This window comes from Macrotis lagotis, chromosome 4 (genome assembly GCF_037893015.1).
Source record: "Macrotis lagotis isolate mMagLag1 chromosome 4, bilby.v1.9.chrom.fasta, whole genome shotgun sequence".
NCBI classification, from domain to species: domain Eukaryota; kingdom Metazoa; phylum Chordata; class Mammalia; order Peramelemorphia; family Peramelidae; genus Macrotis; species Macrotis lagotis.
The window spans coordinates 263,036,976-263,058,535 of NC_133661.1; the positions used below are offsets into that span (position 1 = coordinate 263,036,976).

Here is a 21,560-nt window from a genome sequence, read left to right on the forward strand (position 1 = left end):
TGCTTTATTTTATGCATTTAAAAATATCCTGAGAAAGGATTCATAGGCTTCACCAGAATTCTTAAGGTTTAGATGATAGGAGTGAGGGGGAGCAGGGTTAAGGTTACTCACTCTTGCCATAGAAAACAGAACTTTGGGATTCACTCACAGTGGGTGAAATAGCAATGCTATCCAGCAAAGGAGATGGAGGAGTGGCCAGATGGATAAAAGAACTTACATAGAGAATAATGCCATTAAACCTAGAGTTGTAAAGAGTAAGTATCCAGGAGGGAAAGGGTGATCAATTGTGTCAGCTACAGCAAAAAACTTAAAATAATTTGGATCAAGAAAAGTTCATTGGATTGGGAAATTAAGTAACATTGATATTTGTATCTTGGAGGAGTAATTTGTTAAATGATGAAGTTGGAAATTTTGTTATATGGAGTGTGTGTGTGTGTGTGTGTGTGTGTGTGTTTAAAGGATAGATGAAACCAAGGCATCTTTGATAATCGAACTACCAGGCAGGAAGAGGTTGAAGGTAAGTGGTGGTGGTGATGGGGTGATTATAGGGGTAAAAGGGAGAATGGATCCACAGAAGAACCACCTCATAATTAAAGGCTGGAGTAAAGGAGAAAATAGAGGATGTTGACAAGGGATTTTGCTTGACAGTTTAGGAGTAATGTCCTCTTATTTTCTCACTAAATGATGAAGTAGATTCTTGTCCTGGGAAGAAGCAGTGAAGGGAGTAATGTGGGAGGCTTGAATAAGGAAGATTTAGAACAGCTGCTGTGGGGAATGCTATGGTCAATTTAGGAAACATTAAAATCATTGCCTAGCATTATTGAAAGGTTATAGAAATGGAAAAAGACGTTGACATTTGTCTATTTTACTTCTCCCTTATTTCCTCCTTTTCCAAAAGTGTTCTTTGTATTCCAGCTCTTGGAATGGTGTTCTTTCATACATTTTCCTTTCCTACCCTTGTGAAACCATCTGTGATCTTGGCTAGGCAGTATTAGACTGTGAGATTATAAATTAGTAGCTTCTGTGGGATACAAGTATCTCAGCTGATCAGTTAGATCTGGGAACCCAACCCTATATTTTACTGATGTAGGGTAGGGCTGACCTTACAGAAAATTGTATAGTAGGTGAAGTTTGTCATTGTACCTTCCCAACCTCTATTACTATTTATACCTAATTAACATGTAGCATAATTATTATGCATATCATTAAATTGTTGGATTAATTTAATGTTTAAATAAAGCTCTTCAGAGTGTGTATATACATATGTGTGTTATAATAGACTTCTTATAACTTGAAATGAGAAATTGGTGAATTCATATTTTAAAGTATTTTGGGAAAATGAGATAAGTTGAAGCCATGTAAATATAATTAAAACTGAATATGGGGGCCAACTCTTAACTTTGGATTAGTGGAGTTCATCGTTTCTAACATCAGAGACTCAATTCATGGGACCTAGGCAGAACAGTGGAGAGAGGAGAGGAAAAAAGCCTCCTTCTAGAGAAAAGGCAGCTCCTTTCTTCAGTCATCACCCTGGTTTAGGAGAAGGGAAAAGAGAAAAGGCTGCAAGAGATTGGGTATCTCCTTAATCTTCCCCTAAATTCTTAGGTTCTGAACAGACCAGTAGAGCTTCCTCTAAGGAATTTTATCCTTATAATCACATTCAATAAACTTATCTTCCCCTTTAAGACCTGTCTATGTCAATTTTTAGTAAACAAAAGTTACTGTTATCTTCATCAAATGCTTTTCTCTCCTGTTTCATTATCATTACAAGGTCTAGCCTATTTGATGTTGGATCTAAAGTTGCTATCCTACTCTCCCCACCTTGACTTGATGAAATTTGAATATCAATGGTGATTAGCATATTGTTATGCCATTTAAAATCTGAGATGCAGAATTTAATTTGGAGTTTTTATCCCAGTCAAGCCTCTAAGATTGCAAGAGGCAGGCAGAATGATGAAATGGAAAGAATACTGGACTCATAGTCAGACCCTAGGTTATAATTTTATTAACTCTGTAATCTTGGGCACGTCACTCAACCTACCTGGTATTGATTTTCCTTATTTTTGAAATAAGGAAATTGGATTAAGATGATCTCTGTATCTGTGAATTTGGTGCTAATTCCCTACTCTTTTACATGTTTCCCATCTTCTTCCCTAATTATAATTAGTACCATTTCTATCAAACCATACACATCTCTCTTTTTCCCCTCTTTGATCTCAAGGGTTCAAATAAGGAGCCTGGTAGTTTTAAACCATAGAAAAGCATAAGGTTAGGGTTAGATTTAAAATTTTTTTTACAAGAGCTATTTTTAAAAATTAAACTGGTGAATATTTTTGTTATTTAGAAGTTATTTGATTGTTAGATATAGTAACAATAGTTTTTCTTCCTCCTCAGAACTAAAGCATCAAGACATAATGGGGGCATTTTTAGACAAGCCAAAGATGGAAAAGCATAATGCTCAAGGGCAAGGTAATGGGCTACGTTATGGGTTAAGCAGTATGCAAGGTTGGCGAGTTGAAATGGAAGATGCACATACAGCTGTGATTGGTTTACCAAGTGGACTTGATGGCTGGTCATTTTTTGCCGTGTATGATGGGCATGCTGGTTCCCAGGTTGCCAAATACTGCTGTGAGCATTTGCTAGATCACATCACAAATAACCAGGATTTTAAAGGATCTGAAGGACCACCATCTGTGGAGAATGTCAAGAATGGAATCAGAACAGGTTTTCTCCAGATTGATGAACATATGAGAATAATATCAGAGAAGAAACATGGTGCAGATCGAAGTGGGTCAACAGCAGTAGGTGTCCTGATTTCTCCCCAACATACATATTTCATCAACTGTGGAGACTCAAGAGGTTTACTTTGTAGGAATAGGAAAGTTCATTTCTTCACACAAGATCACAAACCAAGTAATCCTTTGGAAAAAGAACGTATTCAGAATGCAGGTGGTTCTGTAATGATTCAGCGTGTTAATGGCTCTCTTGCTGTATCTAGGGCACTTGGAGACTTTGATTACAAATGTGTCCATGGTAAAGGTCCTACAGAGCAGCTTGTCTCACCAGAGCCAGAAGTCTATGAAATTGAAAGATCAGAAAAAGATGATCAGTTCATCATCCTCGCATGTGATGGTATCTGGGATGTTATGGGAAATGAAGAGCTCTGTGATTTTGTAAGATCCAGACTTGAAGTCACTGATGACCTTGAGAGAGTGTGCAATGAAGTGGTGGACACCTGCTTATATAAGGTAGCTAGATTTTAAAAAATAGAGAAGCTAGTTTATGTTATCTTTAGTTATAACACTTTGTTTCAGTTTAGAATTTGCTGTTAGCACAGTTTGGAACAATTATCACTAACTAGTAAGGGTTTTATTTCAGAACAGCGTCAATAGAAAAAAATGTGTAAAACCATAATTTGCAGCAGTGATAGCAGAGTTTGATTCTTAATAAATATATTTGCTTAAGTTTTTTTAGTCACATTACTTTGCATGTAGGAAAGAAATCCTATTATTTGTTACCAGCATGTAGTCTCAGGCAAAAGAATTATGACTGACCAAGTTACATTAATATCTATTAAAAGTGGAGGTTTAACTTGATTAAATGAAAATAAGAAACATTTTTACTTGTCTATTTTATTTTGTCTTCTTAATATCCTTATAGTGAAATAATAAAATTATTTCAGATTTCTCAGTTGATTTTGTAGATATCAATGACTTTTACTGGTGATTTTGCATATTTTACTTTTAAAATACATATTTTATAAAACTTCTGCTATGTATGTGATTTTCTTTTATCATACAAAAACAAATCACTATAATTTTTTTGAACTCTCAACATACAGTGTAGTATAATGGTTAGAAGATTAACCTTGAAATCAGGAATATTTTGGCCCAAGTCCTCCCTCTGAAAAATACTAACTCTAACTCTGTGACTAGACAAGTCACAGTATACCCAAGCAACTCTTCAAGATTGTACATTGCTACATGAGCAGAGAGTTTCTTTACCTGGTGGAAGTTCCCTGTCCCAATGAAATCATAGGTCCAAACAAATCAAATACACTTATTGCTTTCTCTAAATGATCTTTGTGTATTAGTTTGATTTTTAAGTTATACTAGATAGTGTATATGACTATACTAATTATGGTATGTCAGTTTTTTCTTTTGTGCATTTGATATGCATATTAAGATTAAAAAGTGTTAATGCAGCAACAACTTAAAGAGTTTATTAATTTGGAGTCAGGATTTGGGTTCATATCTCAGTTTGGATACTGTGGGCTTATCACAGTCTCTGTTTCATCATCTTTTTTTTTTATTTAGAAAATAATATATAAATTTCCATTTCTCCCATATCTTTTGAACTGTTTTCAAGGGTATTTTGCCTGAAATAATAAACATTCACATATTAAGAATGATTTTTCTACATGTAACAGAATTAAATGCTTTTATTTAAAAAATTTTTAAATGTTATGATGAGGAAGTCTCATTGTTGAGTATACTTGCTCTTTAATATCAAAAATTGGCTTTCTTAATATAGTTGTGCTTTCTAGAACTTAAACCAGTCATTTTAAAAGTTGAAAGCTGGTTTTTTAATTTTTAATTTCTGTCATCGGACTTTTAGCCTCTATTTTTTTGTAAAGCTTGCTGTAACTTTTATAGCAGGCTTACGATAGCATTTATGTATCTACAAAAAAATCTTCACATTATTATTATTATTTATTCTATATTAAATCTTATAATGATTACAAATAAGCAAAGTTCTTTTCTGATACTAGAATTTCCCTAGAGTGTGAAATTTTCTTTTATCAGTTATTATTTAAAGTAAGCCATCAATAGAAAAGTAGAAATCTTTATTTCTACATTATAAAATTTTATAAATAGTTTTAATGGGACTTAATCTGTAATACTTTTACCATGCCTTTTAGGGTGATTTGAGGGGGGAAATAGAGAGTGGGTACAAAGAATAATTTGTTTTCTTTGTTTTGACTGTTATTACAATGACATAGTAGAAAAGTTTTATAGAGTTGTGAAAAGGTTATAAAGGATGGGAGGGTGGGAAGGAAACCAGAATATTTTCTCAAACTCTTTTCTCTCCCAGGGAAGTCGAGACAACATGAGTGTGATATTGATCTGTTTTCCAAGTGCACCAAAAGTATCACCAGAGGCAGTGAAGAAAGAGACAGAGTTGGACAAGTACCTGGAAAGCAGAGTAGAAGGTGGATCATTTAAAAAAAAATAAGTAACTTTATTAGAGAGAAACCCTACAACAATGAACCTTTTGACACATTAGCTTTTAATTAAACAAATTTAAGTGCTATTGATGTCTACTGTGCATCAGTGGGACAAGGCACTTATGTAGTGGCCATTTAGATGTATGCTATATGTCCTTCTAAAATAATGCTAGAAATAAGACCACAGCAGCTGTGACCCTGGAAATTGTTTAAGATGCTTCTTTTTTCCCTCTTGAGGCTTAAAGATGTACATTTTTCAGAGTTCCTTGTGAATTCATTGACAGGAGTAATTTTATCAGTAAAATTTGATTTTTTTTTGGCATGAGTTAAATAAAAAGCAGTAGGTGAATTATTAAGATGGTAATTTAAGTGCCATTTTTCTGTGGAAAACTATGTACATTAATATGTTTTGGTCAACGAAGGTTGTTTTTTTTTTAATTTAAATAACTTAAGGGTCATAGATTTGTTACTAAAATTCCAGTTAACCTGCAAGTGCCATCATATTTTGAAGTATGTCTATGTTTCTATTTCAAACTGTATTTCAGGGTTTCATAGCAAAACCGTAAACTGCCTGATTTTAGATAGATTGGGTCTGCCTGGCAGTAATATAAAGTATTTGTGTGCCTTATATTAAGTTTTTTTTTTAAGTAGAAATAAGTTGGAATTTCAGGTGAATTTTGTATTATAAAATTGCAAATGACTTTGAGACCACTAATGAACTGTTTGTAACTGATTAATTAGTGCCTTTGAATATTTAAAGAATCTAAATTTTTTTTAGTAATACAATGTGCAGGATAAGTGAAATTTTCCTAAGTACACTAATTGCTCCATATATGCAATGTAGAATATAGATTATAAAGTATCCTCTAAGTAGGTTAAACCATCTGTGGAATGACTATGTTAATATAAAAAGGCCACTTGGGGACCATTATATTAATCACTTGCATGTTACAGGCCTCTAATAGCATGTAAGCATTGATATAACACTATTCTGTTTAGTTCTATTATGTCTTCATTATGAAATTCTTATGCACTAGTTTTTAACTTTGAGATTTAAGTAATAAAACATTTAAGTCATTTTGATCATTTTAAATTACTATTATGCAATTTAAGACTGCCATTTATCTTTATTGACTACCTTGTTCCTTGGTATTGGTAAATAACATGTGTGCAATGGTTGCTAACTCAGTAAATAGTTCTTGACATAATCCAATGAGATTATTCCCTCATTGACAGTTTCCTTAGTTTTTAATTATTTAAAAATTTCAATAAGTATACTTTATTCCTAGGTAATGTGCTAAACTAACACTAATAGAAAATACCCAAATTGAAATCAAGTCACATTGATCTGAATCACTAATTAATGGGATAGGGAATTAAATTATAAAAATTATGTGCATTATGGGAAGACTAGAATTTTGCTCATTTGTTCCAAGAAAAGTAGATATAAGCATCTTTTAAGTGTAGACAATTTTTTTATATACCTTGCTACTTTCCCTTCATTGTTTACTTTATTTCAAAGTAAAATTAATAAATATTCATTTTAATTAGATATTTATTGCTATAATATTATATCTTTAGAATTGTTTATTATTAAGAAAGAAATGCCAAGTAGGACATTTATGTTGATACCTGATAAATACTTTGAAATTTTTTTATTATATTAAGTTTAATAATGTTTTATTATTAAAATATAGATTGTTTTATATTCTAAATTAAAATTATATTTTCTACCAAGGATGAGGCCAAAACTTTAGCTACTATGGCAAATATTGCAACTGCTGCTACTTAAAATGTCTTAGAATGATACTGTTATAACTTCACTTGAAAGAAAAGTAGAAAATACTAAAACCAATTTAGGTTAGAAGATAATTTCAGGATGGTATTTGGCATGATGCAGAAGACCTGAGTTTAAATTATTTCCTGTGCCACTGATTACTCATGTAACTTTGGGTAAACCATTTAACTTCCCTTAACTTCAGTAATCTGTAAAATGGGAGTGGGGGGGATACTAAATGACCCTTTGAGGTCTCTTTTAGCTGTAAGTGGTCCTATGATTTTTTTTTTAAGTTCATTAATTTTATCAGGAGATAATTTGAAAAGTAGAGAATTCCTGTGCTGATTGAACAGAATAAATTAGCCTTCAAGTCCAAAGCTTGCCTTAGTAATCTTTTCTGGCATGTACTAACAATTGCTATGAAATGCTAAATTTCATTTTAATTTCTTGGATGAAACTATGGGCATCTCTTAAAACACAAGAAAACAGTTGCAAAAAAAGACTTTCAGAAAATCTTTTGGACTGTCTCTTTATTATAATCTCTTTCTACTAAATGTTTAATGATTCTAGCACTCAACTATTTTTGTTGAAAATTAACTTTATAACCAGAGGTACAGTAAATTCTTGCAAAGTCCCTTTGATATTTTAATCCTCCAGTAAGTTTGAGTATTTTTGTAAAATTTTGCATCTTCCTTTGTGAATCAAGATTGTGATACTTTAATCCAGTTTCCAGACTGACATTTTGAACTTTATTATTGTTGTTTTTATTTAAAAATGCCTTGACAATTCTGTCTCAGCTTTGGGGGGGGGGGGTAGGATGGGGAATATCTATTAATATCAATGCCAAAAGGAATATTCTGCAGTGCTAATTAGAGTGTATATTTTAGGGATTGGGATTAAAGGGATGCTATTTTAGAAATTTCATTTCTGGTTTTGTTTTTTGAATGAAAAATAATTTAACAAGGTTTTGTATAGCAGAAGGTGTCAAATAACTAGTTTGAGAAAGTTTTTCCACTTGCAATAGAGAACCATTAGCTCTGCTTTTCAATTTTATAATTTTAGAACTTCGTTGTTTTACTGTATTTTTTGCACTTTATATTAAAAAGGGGGGGATACATTGCAACATAGGTGATTTTTTTTTTCTTTTTATGACTGAAACCAACAGAATGGTTCAATTTGTCATCAGTGTTATTCAGATTGTATCTATAGTTATCTATCTAAAATAATTGTATTAACTTAGTGGAGTCTGTATGTTAAATGTATCAGGTTGTGAAATTGTGTAGTTTAGGTAAAAACTAAATCCATTTATTTTTGTACAGCAGAATTTTAGCATTAGAATTATGTAGCTATATTAGATGTTAAAGATTATACAATAAAAGAACTTGGCAAACCAAATCTGAGCTCTTTGCTTTTTATTCAGATTTAAGAGTGGTAGAAAATTCTGGACAATAAATGTTAGCTGGTAAAATTTTGGCCTTTACTCTGAAGGAACAATTCACCACTTAAATAATGTGGGTTGCTGAATTTGGTGATAAATAGAATTCCTCTAAAATGTAGTTCTAGTGTTAGAAGTTTAATATTTTGATCCGCAAGCTTCATCTTATAAAAGGAAATAAAGAGCTTTTATTTAAATGACTACTTATCAGAGGGATTCCTAACTTGAGTAAGAACTAAGATGATTATTGCTTTTTTTCCCCCCAACAACACATCTTACTAAGAGAGAAAAATTGTTTTGGAAAAAACTTGCAAAAATATCTAGTGTCATTATATAATTGATTTAACCAACTACATGCAGTTGAATACATATGACATATTTGACATGGATACACATGATGCCCTTGGCATGGTCCTACCTTTAGTGTATTGTTAGTAATCAAAGTGAACACTTCTCATACTTAAATAATTCTATTTGAGAGCTTATTGTACAAGCCTGTGTACATTTTTTTTTGGCATTCTTTGGTACAAATAGCAAAATATATGTGTGCCTCACATCATAACAAGTCACATCGATTCTGGAGAATTTGATGATCACTGTTTTTAGTTTTCTTATTATTATTTGAGTAGTTTAAGAAAATTCTTTTAAACTGGGCCATTTTCACCCAAAATAAACATTGAGAATGAAAATGGCATCGTAATATATATGAAACTCTTGTAATTTGTCTTTCTTATACCTATGTTACAGAACTTGTTGTTTGTGAAATCTTAAATTGTCTTTAGATGAAGCATTAAGAATGGAGATTTAGCATGTAGAACTTTGATTTATTAACTTAAGATGGGTGTTTGCTATTTAACAGTGTCATTGTCTGACTATTATTTAAGTGTCAAATGGATATGGCTAACAATATGGCCAAATATCTTTAAGGCAATTACAAATCATTTCTTTGATTTTTTGTAACTTTAAAAGCTCTGCTATGTAATGTTTCTGTTTACAGGGCAAAGTTCAGTAAACATGTTCCAGTATAAAGAGAGGAGTTGGTCTACTCAGAAGTAACTAGCTGACATCTTAAAGAAAATGTTCCTCCCATTTGTATAGAAATAACCGTTTAAGTAATTTGCTAAATTAATAAGAAATATGTGTATTTTTCTAATTTTAATCTTGATCAGTCTTTAAAATTAACCTAGAAAGTAACAGTTCAGTGCCTTTTTCTTCATGTCATTTTGTGCATTTACTTATCATAAACTTTCAAAATTCATCATGAATTTCTTTCTTTTGGCACCAGAATAGAAAACTTCAGATGTGACAAATGCCATTTTAAAAAATATTAAGCTATCTTTGATTGTTTCAGTCTTTTAAAGTTCAAAATGGATAGCACTTACAAAAAAAGTACTTCTGATTCCCAGAAATCATAAAGAAGCAGGGCGAAGGCGTTCCAGACTTAGTCCATGTGATGCGCACATTAGCAACTGAGAACATCCCAAACCTCCCACCAGGGGGTGAACTGGCAAGCAAGTAAGTTTTCTTTTGTATATATTGATTCATGATCACAGTTTAGAAAGTGTTTTTAGTAGATAGTTGACAGGGTGGCAATTAGGTTTAGTACTGATTTAATTTGTAAAGTGACACACAAGTGTAAGACATTTTTACTTAGTCTTTGATTTTTAAAATCATTTTTTTATTTGATGACATATTACCTTATAGGTGTTGTTTTGTTCTGGTGCTTGCCATTTACATTGAAGAATATGGTTAGTTATGGCTCAAAATGAGGACATAATTTTAAGGGTCATTTGAGATAGATAATATGTCTTAATGGTCTTTCTAAATTGAAATAGTGTACAAGTGTAAGTCACATGGTCTTACCAACGTCATGAAGCTTATCCCAGGACAAGTCTCTTCACTTGTTTGACTTTCCTACTTCTCTGAAACCTTCTCAGATTGTTTTTTCAAAGACATGGCTACAAAATTTTCCCAGGTACTTTAGCCAGTAGAATTGCTAAATTAGATGTTTAAGGTCCCAATGGAAAATTTGGATACCAAAAATCTTTTATCTAAAATTGCTGCCACATAAGATTGACACAATCAAATGCATTTAACTCTTTTTTATCTCTTATTTTTCGCTGTACTGTCCTTCCCAACATGCATCTATCTGATGTCAGTAGTCTGTTTAAAACCCTTCAGTGACTTGTCATTGTTTGCTGAAAAAAGTTTAGGCTCCTCTGCCTAGATTTTCCTATGTTTCCTCAATTTTTTCCATGCTCCAGTCAGACGGGATTACTTTTAGGGCTTGGTTATGTTGTACATTTTTCTGCCTCCATTTCTTTGATCATATTTCCTATGTATAGCATTCTTTTCCCAATCTGTCATCTGTTGACTTTCTGCTCATTTTTAAATTCCTAATTCTCAAACCCTGTAACAAATGCCAACTCCTGCAGGAAGCCCAGCTGAAGCAACATGTTGAGGTGGACTAATGTGTGATAGATTTCAAATTTGAAGCCTGAATTCAAATTCTGATTGTTTTATTTATTACCCCAAGTGACTTGGACAAGCCACTTGATTTTCTCTGGGCCTCCATTTCTTCATCTTTAAAATTAGGTGATTGAAAATGAAAATATCTGAGCCCCATGCAGCTATAAATTATTATACTTTGATCCTTCCGTGCTCTTCTTAAGTCAGTTATGAATTTTTCCTGCCTTGGACTTGAAATAGCAAATTTATTCACATTTTAAAAAATTTTTATGTATTATTTTGTATGTTAGTTATTTGTGATTTGTCATAGTCTTTCACATTCCCCCTCTACATTCCAGAAGCAAATACTATGCCTTATCAAAGTGCTTATAGCTCCTTTAACATTGAGTACAGAGATAGGTTTACTGAGCAGGCAGGTTTGTTGTATTGACATCTCTTATTTTTATATTTGGTTTTGCTCCTGTAGACTTGGCTTTCTTTTCCTCTCTATCAAGGTTTTTAGGATGACCATCCTGGACTTTAATATAACAGAGATTCCATTTAGGGTTTAGTGATTAGTATTCAAAAAATTTCATTCATTCATTCATTCATTCATTCATTTATGGCAATGGGCTTAAGTGACTTAACCCAAGGTCACACAGCTAGGCAAATTATTAAGTGTCTGGGTCTGGATTTGAATTTGGGTACTCCTGACTCCAAGGCTTTATCAACTATGCCACCTAGCTGCCCCTTAGGCTTAACTTTCTATTCAGATATTAAAAGTGTGCCAAAGGTATACAAATGATGTTTTCTAGATTATTTCTATTTTAACTTTTATTTAGCTTTATTGAAACAATTCAGAAATACATTTCTTAACATCCCTTTTTTGTAAGCTGTTGCTGTGACTGTTGTATTACTGTGATCAACACCTATTTATTTGTTTGTTGATTTATTTGTTCATTTTAGATTTTTCAAGGCAGTGGGGTTAAGTGACTTGCCCAAGGCCACACGGCTAGGTATTTATTAAGTGTCTGAGGTTGGATTTGAACCCAGGTACTTCTGACTCCAAGGCCGGTGCTCTATTCACTGTGCCACCTAGCCGCCCACTGCGCCACCTAGCCGCCCACTGCGCCACCTAGCTGCCCACAACACCTCTTTATTTTAAAGCAAAATTAGTACACATTACTTGTGTTCCTATTTTAGAACTGTTGCTCCCTCCTTTCCAACAATTTTTATCTACATTTTATTGAAACATTTAAATTTTAAGATTCAAGTCCTTTTTTTAATTTGCCTTTTGAATAATTTTTCTTTTTTATACCAAAGTCACTGATTTTATTAAAACATGCAAAAAGGACATTTGCTTATAATTTTGGTTCCATACAGATTATGTCAAATTTTGCGCTGTGTAGCTTAGAAAATAGGATAGACTGGAGTCAGGAAATTCTGAATTCAAATGCACCCCCAGATACACACTGGTTTTGTGATTCTGGGTAAGTTTACCTCTCTCTCTCTCAATTTTTTTTTTATCTATAAAATGAAGCTAATAGCATATACTTCCCAGGGTTTTTGTGAGGATAAAATGAGGTAATATTTGTAAAGCTCTTTGCAAACCTTTAAAACACTATATGTAAGTACTCACTATGATTAATTATTTCTAAGTTAACATGGAATTCATGTTTGGTAAAAGTTGCTACTATGTCATGGAAGTTAAAAAATCACTCCTCTTTAGCCCCTTTGCTATTTATCAGCCTTTCTCCCTATTGTTAAGGATTCCATACATTGTAAGAATCACAGAATTCTACATTGTAGACTCTCTTCTTCAAATACTAATCTGTGGAATAAAAAATCAAAAATGGCCCTTATTTACTTAGACTAGGAAGTAGAAAATTGAACCTAAATGTAAGATCATTTCAAAATAATCATGTTATTTCTTTAACATGGAGAAATGTATTATTGCCAAAGAAGAATAATGCTTTCTTGCCTTTTTTTTAATTTAGGCGGAGTGTAATTGAAGCCGTTTACAATAGACTGAATCCTTTCAGAAATGATGACACTGTAAGTAATGCCTTCACTCCTCCTTCTACCCCTTCCCCTTCTCTCTAAATGCATATCCTTCCTACCTGTTTTTGCAGAGCTGTTCACTACACCCATTCTCTTACACACACCCCTGATTGATTGCTCTGAATTCTGCTTGCTCTGATCTCTGCCTGAACCACAGTTCTAGTGATTGAGGACATAATCATGGTGAGTGGCCACCTCTCCAAAAAAAAAAAAAGGAAAAAAGAAAGGAAGTTTTTTGTGAATTCTAGGGTTGTAAGCTTCCTTGATTACATGCCTTATGAATGTTTCCACTGTATAATTTTTATATTTGGGAATAACCTTAAAAATGGATATTTTAAGTGGTTTTCAGTAAACTTAATTTAGCACATGCAAATATTAAGCTATATTCACATTTTTCAGTGCTGTTTTCAAATACTAGAAATCCACACATTAATATGCCTCTAGAAGTTTTTTGTTGATAAAGCATTCTGATTTTTGTTTTGTTTTTTAAAAGACTTTAAAAAAAACTTTTCTTCATCTATGAAATGAGAGCTTTGGACTGAGGTATTTTTCAGCTCTAATATTCCTCTATAATCAGATTATATTATAATGTTTTTCTATTAACATTTTTGGCTTTATTGGAGGTCTTAATTTTTCCTTATATTGCTGAGATTTATAAAAAAATGGTGGCATGAAGAGAAATTAGAGAGCTTAATCTGAGAACTTACTATCTTTTTTACTTTACAAAGCCTTTGGTCTGAACTCACTTGATGTTGTGTATTACAAAATAGAGTCTAGCTTAGGATCTGTGACATAGGAATCTTTTTTTTTTTATTTTAAACTTGTCATGATTATGCAGAAGATATTATGTATGGCAGCTCTAGTCCTTAAAAAGTGCCTTTTTTTCCTTCATAAAGGACTCTACATCAGCTGATGATATGTGGTAAAAACTTCTCATCTAGCCTGGAGTTTACCTTCATCCTCCCAAGGAAGTACAGCTGAACTTCACTGAACCTTCTTAACATACATCTTCAATATTAAAGAAGGGGATGCTATAAGGGTGAGCAAGATGACACCACAGAACTACAGCAGTACAACAACTAGCCCAGAACTGATCTTTTTTTTTTTTATAAAATTGAGACTTATGTAAACGTGATTTCAAACCATAATTCATGTTGTAAATCAGACTTCAGCATTTTTGTTGTATGATTTTTTTTTTGGTAAAGTGCAATTGTCCTTGTACAAAATGCTCATATTTAATTATGAACTGCTTTAAAAAAATCCTATCAAAGTTTAAAATGTTTGGCTTGTTGTGTGATGCAACAGATAGATGGGTAGCCCTTTTTAAATTCATGTTGTGTTTTGGATCTGGGATGGGGGTTGGGGGAGCGGCAGCCTGGCCAGTGAGATGCTCAAAAATATACACGATTATGAAGAATAATTTCAAAAATCTTACAAAGATGAACATCCATGAAGTTATTTCAAACACTCTTAATTCCTTGGCAGTGGACTAGCATAAGACTATAGCTAGTTCATTCATAAACTCTTTCAGGATGTTTTTTCCTTGTTGCCGCTTATTATTGCAAGTAATAGTGTATTCATAAAAATTTTGATCTTGGGGCTAGAATGCCTTGATTCTTTGCACCTCTTTTGCAAGTCCTTACATTAAATTACTAATTGATAAGGAACAGCTTCCTACGTAGAGTAGGAATCTGTAGCATTTTTACTATCATGATTGGCTGGGCCTGCTGCTGTTCCTAGTAAAATATTCTGAACTCCATTTTATCAATAAAGCTTGATTTTAACAAACAAGACATTTAATCATGTATGTGTAATTCCTCTTTTTTCTCCCTCTGTCTTTTAAAATACCGTGTCATTGTAAATGAGGGGTTTCAGGCATGTAGATATGAAAACCCATTTTTAAAATGGACCATGATGTTGCCCAAGGCATAGATGGAATTTCTCTCCCTCCATTAGATGGACTAGAGGATTAAATAACTGTTATTCCTTAATCTATTTTAAATGGGTTTCTTTCAGACTGTCTATTTTTCATTCAGAAGTGCATCTGCTTGAATTTACCTACCATTTAATGAAAATGTTAGTTGAAGCCTGACAATCTAACACTTTATGACATATGTGAATGTGTTTGTGTTTTAATTGACCCACTTATTTAGAATACTAGTGGTTAAAATACATTTGTGATTTGCAATAGAGCATGTTGATCACATTTAAGCATTGGTCATTAAAAGTAACATTCAAAAGTTAAGGAATTATAGATATCAAAATCAAATTATCTTATTTTAGACCTATATTTTTCCCTTTATCATATGAAAGTAAGTTTTCAAATCAAGTCATGTTGAAAAACCACTGTTTTTGTGCTCTTTTATAATGTCTCTTTAGGTTGAGAATATTCTGTTATCAGTATGTAGTTTTAATTATTCAGTAGACAAATTTCTCCACAGGAAAGTCATTAAAATGTAAGATTTAATCCTTCATCTAATACAAAATCAAAACTTGGTGTAAAAATGTGATATGATGCTATTTACTCTATTTGTCTTTTCCCTAATTTGGAAAGACACATATTTGTGTATATATACATAATATGTAGCCTTAAAACTAATGCAAGGTTAAAGAATATTGGACAAAGTAATTTAAAATGTCTCAGATTTAAATATAGTTAATATACCAGCAAAATCTTTCTTTTATCCCTCTTGTGTGGGGTGATTAAATGTAACTTAATTGTCTTTTTGTATCCTATATCAGCATGACTGAAGAAAATATTAGTACTATTTGAATTAAGTAATTTGGGTTAAAGACCACTTTCTTCTAATGTCTAATTCCATTGTAGAATGAAAACTGTTATAATAACCTAAATTTTGACTCTGTACTCCTTACACAAAGTTAATGTGTAGTTTAAATGACCAGTGATTTTGATTACCAGGTACATGTATCAGTGTAGAAAACTGAATTCTTCTTAGGACAAGCCTGTTCTTTAATGTTTAGACTAAAATTTATTTCTAGAAACAACAAACTTTGAACTGGACTATGGACATTTTTGAAATGTAAAATCTTAAAATCACAATGCGAATTATGGCAGAAAGTCATATTTCAAATAATAATCACACCGTGTGTCATAATGAAATTTATTTAAAAACTGTTTTGGGAGGCTCTGTCTAAAGAATGAAAACATTAAAAACATTCTATTACAGTTTGCCAGTATTTCACCTATGACTAAAGGTGAAAGAAATGTCTAAAATAATTTATTCTGGCTTTGTATTCAGTACGTAACTATGGTCTGAGAACACTGAATCTATAATCTGTGAATAAACACTGCCGTGCTAGGTACTTTTGATTATGAAAATACATGCAATGAGGATGTATACCTTATTAGAGCAATGGACTATATGTTTTTACTATTCCCTGAAAAAAATATTAACCATACTTTTAAAAGGCACTTTTTTGCACCTTTGTTGTGTATTTCATTTATTGTACCTATTCGACTTTTGTTGTTGTGCTAAAACCTTTAGCACCTCAGGGGCTGTGCCACATAATTTTGAAGTTTCATGCGCTATTTCCCTTTTAGGGAAAATTCTTGTGTGGTAACAGTGTTGTAATGTGGTATTCCAAATGTATTTTGATTTAAATGTTCTAATAGAATGGACCCAGTTTACCTATTTAAAAAGGAAATGGCATGTTATATAGAAATCCACTTTCAGAAACCATACATAGATATGTTCCCTTTACCTAACTTAGCTCCACTGGTTCATCAAGTTTTGAGTGTACTGTCAGATAAAATGTCTTAATGGTTACTTTGGGGACATGTACCTTTCAGTAGGTAGCTGTTTAATGTTCTAAGCAGTTTTCAATATTAACATTAACTTTTTAGAAATCTATCTATCTATATATTCTTTATTTTATCAATTAAGCATTAAAGATTTATTAAATGAAACTTTTATTTTAGTTATAAAATATTGTGTTCATCTGCTCTTGTTGTAGTATTAAGAACCACTGCAGACATTGCTAATTTTATTTCCTGATTTCCCATAAGTTAAAAAAAAAAAATCAGGATTTTTAAAAAAGAAGTGAATGTATATAATTAAGATTTCATTCCTATAATACAATCCCTTTGGGTGGTATTTTGTACTATATCCACTAACATAGCTTTCCAATTAATATTTATTGAGCTCCTTGTATGTGCTGGGCACCATGGAGGATTCAAATATGCCCTCACCTTAAGAAACTTTCAGTGTAGTAGAGAAATTTAACTTTTGTGTGTGGGTTAGTGCTACATGCCAATCAAATTGTCATTTATATCCTTTGACTTTCATCCTTTCTCTCTACACCTTTTCCTAACCTTCAAATTGAAATCTTGTTTTAAAAAAAATGTTTGTGCTTTAACATAGGGGTGTTTAATTTGGTGTGCTAAGGATTAAGTGTATTTTGTGGGTTCTATAGATGTAAATAAAAGGTTAGAACAACCTTTCAGGAAGAAAACTATGAATCACTTAGGCCCCTAGAGATATGTTTAGGGTTTGAGCTTTAATTTTTAGTTCTATTAAAAAATGTTTTCTACAGCCATTGCCATCATTAATTAGCTGCTCAGTGTCAGTGTTCTATTCCTTTTCAGCAAAGTGGCTGTTTGTGGCTTAATTGACATTTTACTTCCTCTAACCTATTTATTTAGGAATTCAATATTTTTCCCTACTGTGCTATTGAATAATGGGTTTCTGTTTTGTTCTAAGAGTTGATGGAAAGAGTAAATTAGAAGTTTTAGGATCAAATATTTTGATTTCCACTTGTACAGTATTACTGTAGGATATGGTATTAGTGTAGATGTTTTAATGTAAATATATCAGAATATAAAAACTGCTTCAAGTTGCAAAATTTTATTCTATGAAGAGTCCCTAGAGTATGACTTTGCAAACATTGCAGGGGAAATGATTGTTTTGATTAAATAGTAGTGGTCCAAATTTCTAATGGATTTATTTTTCTTTAGGTATCGGGAAATTTCATGGCTTTCTTTCTCCATAAAAAATTATTTTAATAGTTAATAACATGAAAATTTGGATATCTGATTCTCTGTGTCTTTTAGTCATATGCCGCCACAATATATACCATCCATTTTTGTTTGTTAAATTGAAGTCCCTTTTTAAAAAATTAGTATTATTTCAGAGTGCTAGGAATAATTTTTTTAAAAGTATCTCCCAAATTTATAGATACGGTTTATTAAGTGAAAGAACTTATTTTTTTAAATTACAAGTGATTCTCAAATATTCTGAATAATAAAGAAGTAAAATGTGATTTGCCCTTTTCTGTTTCACCCTCAGGTGGACATTTTCCATTTTTATTGACTCTGGCATAACTAGATACTTTCCCTTTTACCTACTTGCTATTTTAAGCTCTTTGCTCATGGCCTCATGAAATTTCTAGCAAATGCTTAGAGGAAAGTGTTCATTAGGATAATTTTAGCTGACAATGAAACTACATTGGCCACTTACACTTTTGTTTCATTACTAAGAACAAGAAAAAGAAGTGGTCTATTTGATCAGTTTGCTGGGTGTGTAGCAGAGATATAATAATGTTTTTCCTTGTCCCACACAAAATGCCTCATCCTTCTCTTTGTCCTAGTTCTTTTATCTTTATCAGTCTAAAACAAGCCAACTTTGTTTGGTTAAGAATGTTTAGTGTTTAGCTTCATTATAATGAGAGAGGGCATATTTAAAGGTGTCCGAATGTCTGATAACTTTGAAGGGGTCAGAGTCTGAATCTAATTTCACTGGGGTTGGAGAACTCTCCATGTGAAAACTGCCTCCACTGTAACAGAATCCTCTGCGACTTTATAGTCTTAGGGTAGTTGCTTGGGGTCATTAACAGATTACATAATTTGTCCATTGCCCTTTCCACTGCTCTTTTGCGTTAAAAAAAACCCAGGAATTCAGTTGGGGTCTTCTTGACCAAGACTAGCTCCTTATTCATTAATGGCACCATGCTGCTTCTTATTGAATGATGTGTTAAAATAGGATTAAAATAATAGGAGAAGTAGCTGGGAACATCAGGAGTGAGTGAGGATGAAAAGAATAGGCACTAATTATTTTCATAGGTATAATAGGTTTGGGGGTTCCACTGTGAATCACTGATGTTGTTGCATCTTGTCAGAAAAATCCAATTTTAACTTCAACATTATCACTTTTTTCTGCAAGAAATACCTAGTGATAAAAATTATTGCTCTATCAACATGGAAGTAATTTTAAAAGAATCATACTAATGTAGCCATTTATATTTTTCCTGAACTCATCTGATAAAAATAATAACAGTATAAAATTATAAAACTCTTATCTTTCACATTATTACTGCACCGAAACCCTTTAATGATCTTAATTCTATAGGTCATTTAAATTTTCCTGCTAATTACTTTCTTATCAACTTTAAAGTTTAGAAGAATTATGTAGAGCCTTTTTATTCTTTTGTACACAGAATCTTTTGATCATCCAGGAAATTACTACTTAATAATATATTTGCAAATATATGTAGTACTTTTTGAAACAACTTATATTTGTGTACATAGCTGGTTCTGCAGCTACTTTCCTATTTTAGTAATTGCAGGTGTAATCGGTGAGTGCCAAAAATGCCATATGCATAGTATATTTATATAGTGATACTGTACTAATAGAATTTTATTTATATATATGTGTATATACATATATATGTGTATGTATATACACACACACATACACACACACACACACACACACACACACACACACACATAATGTATGTATTGAAAACAAGCAAGAAAACTCCAAATAATCAAAACTCAATAATGATCAGAACACAAGATGAACTCAGTTTACTTTAGGAAAGTTTGTTTAAGTTTGGAGGCTGGAGGGAGGTGCTTGGAGGTAAGAATTTAGCAAAAGTCTGAAATGGAGAGTTTCCTTTCTCTAAATAATTCATGTTTGGGCTATGTTCTGCAAAGCAGAATATGCCCTATGACTTTTAAAAATTTTGTGTTTTTAAGTGTTGAAAGGTTAGGACTAATCCCTTTTTTTTTTCTTTGAGGAAATTAATCCTTTTCTAAGAAGATTTGACCCTGGAAACTTAACTGACAGAAGATTAAGTGGAATTTAAAAAAAAGATTTATAGTAGAAACACTGACCCAAATAAGGCACATATGATGTAGTGCTTCCTATGCATACTTTATTACCCACATAAATTTATTGTCAGAGATTTACTCATTTTTTTTCTTTAACTCATGCAATTTAGTAGATTAGATTTCTGGTATTCATCGTTGGTGTTAGAATCCATTAAATATCGAACATATATGCAGGCCATTTCAGATTTCAAGGTATAATAGATTAAAGTACTAATAGAGAAGAAGTTAATAATTGTGTACATTTCAAGCCACTAGCCCAGGGTTAATAACATTTCTTCCAAAACATATGTACAATAAAAAAGAGGTTTGAGTGTTAACTGAAGTTTGGATTTTTTTTTGTCAACAAGTAGATGTTTTGGTTAATTTTCCACTGATCTCTAATTAGTAGTAGATTCATTTATATGCATTTTTAAGTGGAGAAATCACCGCTCTCTTACCTTTTATGAACTAAATATCTTCAGTGGAGAAAACAGATCTTATTTGTAGTACCATGCAATGCTGATTGTTTTAGCCTAGTGTAAGATTCAAAATTTTTTGTGAAAATGTAATTTTTCCCTTTAGAATGTATTAATATTATGAAGACATGTAAGCTTAAAGAGCATGTTTGCAAAATACATAGCTTCATTATAAAATTTTATAATTTTGAGACTAATATACAAAGCAGAGCTATTTTCCTTAATTACAATGTATAATATTCTCCACAATGATTATCCACTATTTGCAGTTTATGTGATCCAAAATGTGTTTACAATTAAGTTCAATAAATGTATATTTTGTACTGTGTACCAATTTCTGGTCCCAAAGAAAATGTGTGAATTTAGTTTCTAACTTTTAAAGATGTACTTCCTGTTTAGACTCCATTGAAGAATTGCATTAAGCCTGTAAATGGTTACAGATTGTATATGGGAAATGGGACTTAGAAATAATTTATAGTTTGCCAAAAAATGGTGCCACTAAATAATAAACAGGCAATTACATAATTTGTGTGTATTTATGATTGTTTAGTTTTATGTAGAACATTTCTTTAAATATGTAAATCACTACCATTGATTTTTATAACTTGTTCTAAGGAAAATCCTGAATAAGTTGAAATTGGCTTTAGGTGTATATGTGGAGAAAATAGTGTTGAGCATATTTTTTAGTTAAAATTTGTATTGTTTTCTTGTTCATTGCTTAGCTTAAAGGTAAATCTGAAGTTTGCCATTTAGAATTACAGTACTTCTTTCTTGTTAGGAACTTTATGTCATCATTTTGGAAAATTACCAGTATTGAAGGTAATTAATATGCAACCTTAGAGAATTGCTTGGGAGCATTGAGAAATTAAATCACAGAGTGAATATGTGTCAAGGGGGTAGTACTTTAACTTATGTCTTCCTGTCTCCAAGGCCGATCTTTAGTCTTCTCCATGTAAAGTTGCTTTTCATATATATATATATATATATGTATATATATATGTATATATATACATATATATATATAT

General features: G+C 31.9%; 1 protein-coding gene across 4 annotated transcripts in view; it reads left to right on the top strand.

Moving 5' to 3' along the window:
* The window catches only part of PPM1A (protein phosphatase, Mg2+/Mn2+ dependent 1A), a 113,032-nt gene extending 91,962 nt beyond the window's left edge, over window positions 1-21,070 (top strand). For 2 of the 4 annotated variants that reach the window (XM_074235941.1, XM_074235944.1), the window contains exons 2-6: window positions 2,395-3,248; window positions 5,095-5,212; window positions 9,846-9,954; window positions 12,885-12,942; window positions 13,020-13,413. In XM_074235941.1, the coding sequence (XP_074092042.1) occupies window positions 2,395-3,248; window positions 5,095-5,212; window positions 9,846-9,954; window positions 12,885-12,942; window positions 13,020-13,058 (1,178 nt within the window). In that variant the 3' untranslated portion in view covers window positions 13,059-13,413. Of the gene's footprint in view, window positions 1-2,394; window positions 3,249-5,094; window positions 5,213-9,845; window positions 9,955-12,884; window positions 12,943-13,019; window positions 13,414-13,844 lie in introns of those variants that run through there. The other 2 variants (XM_074235942.1, XM_074235943.1) reach the window with 2 other exon arrangements.
* Window positions 21,071-21,560: the final 490 nt, after the last annotated feature.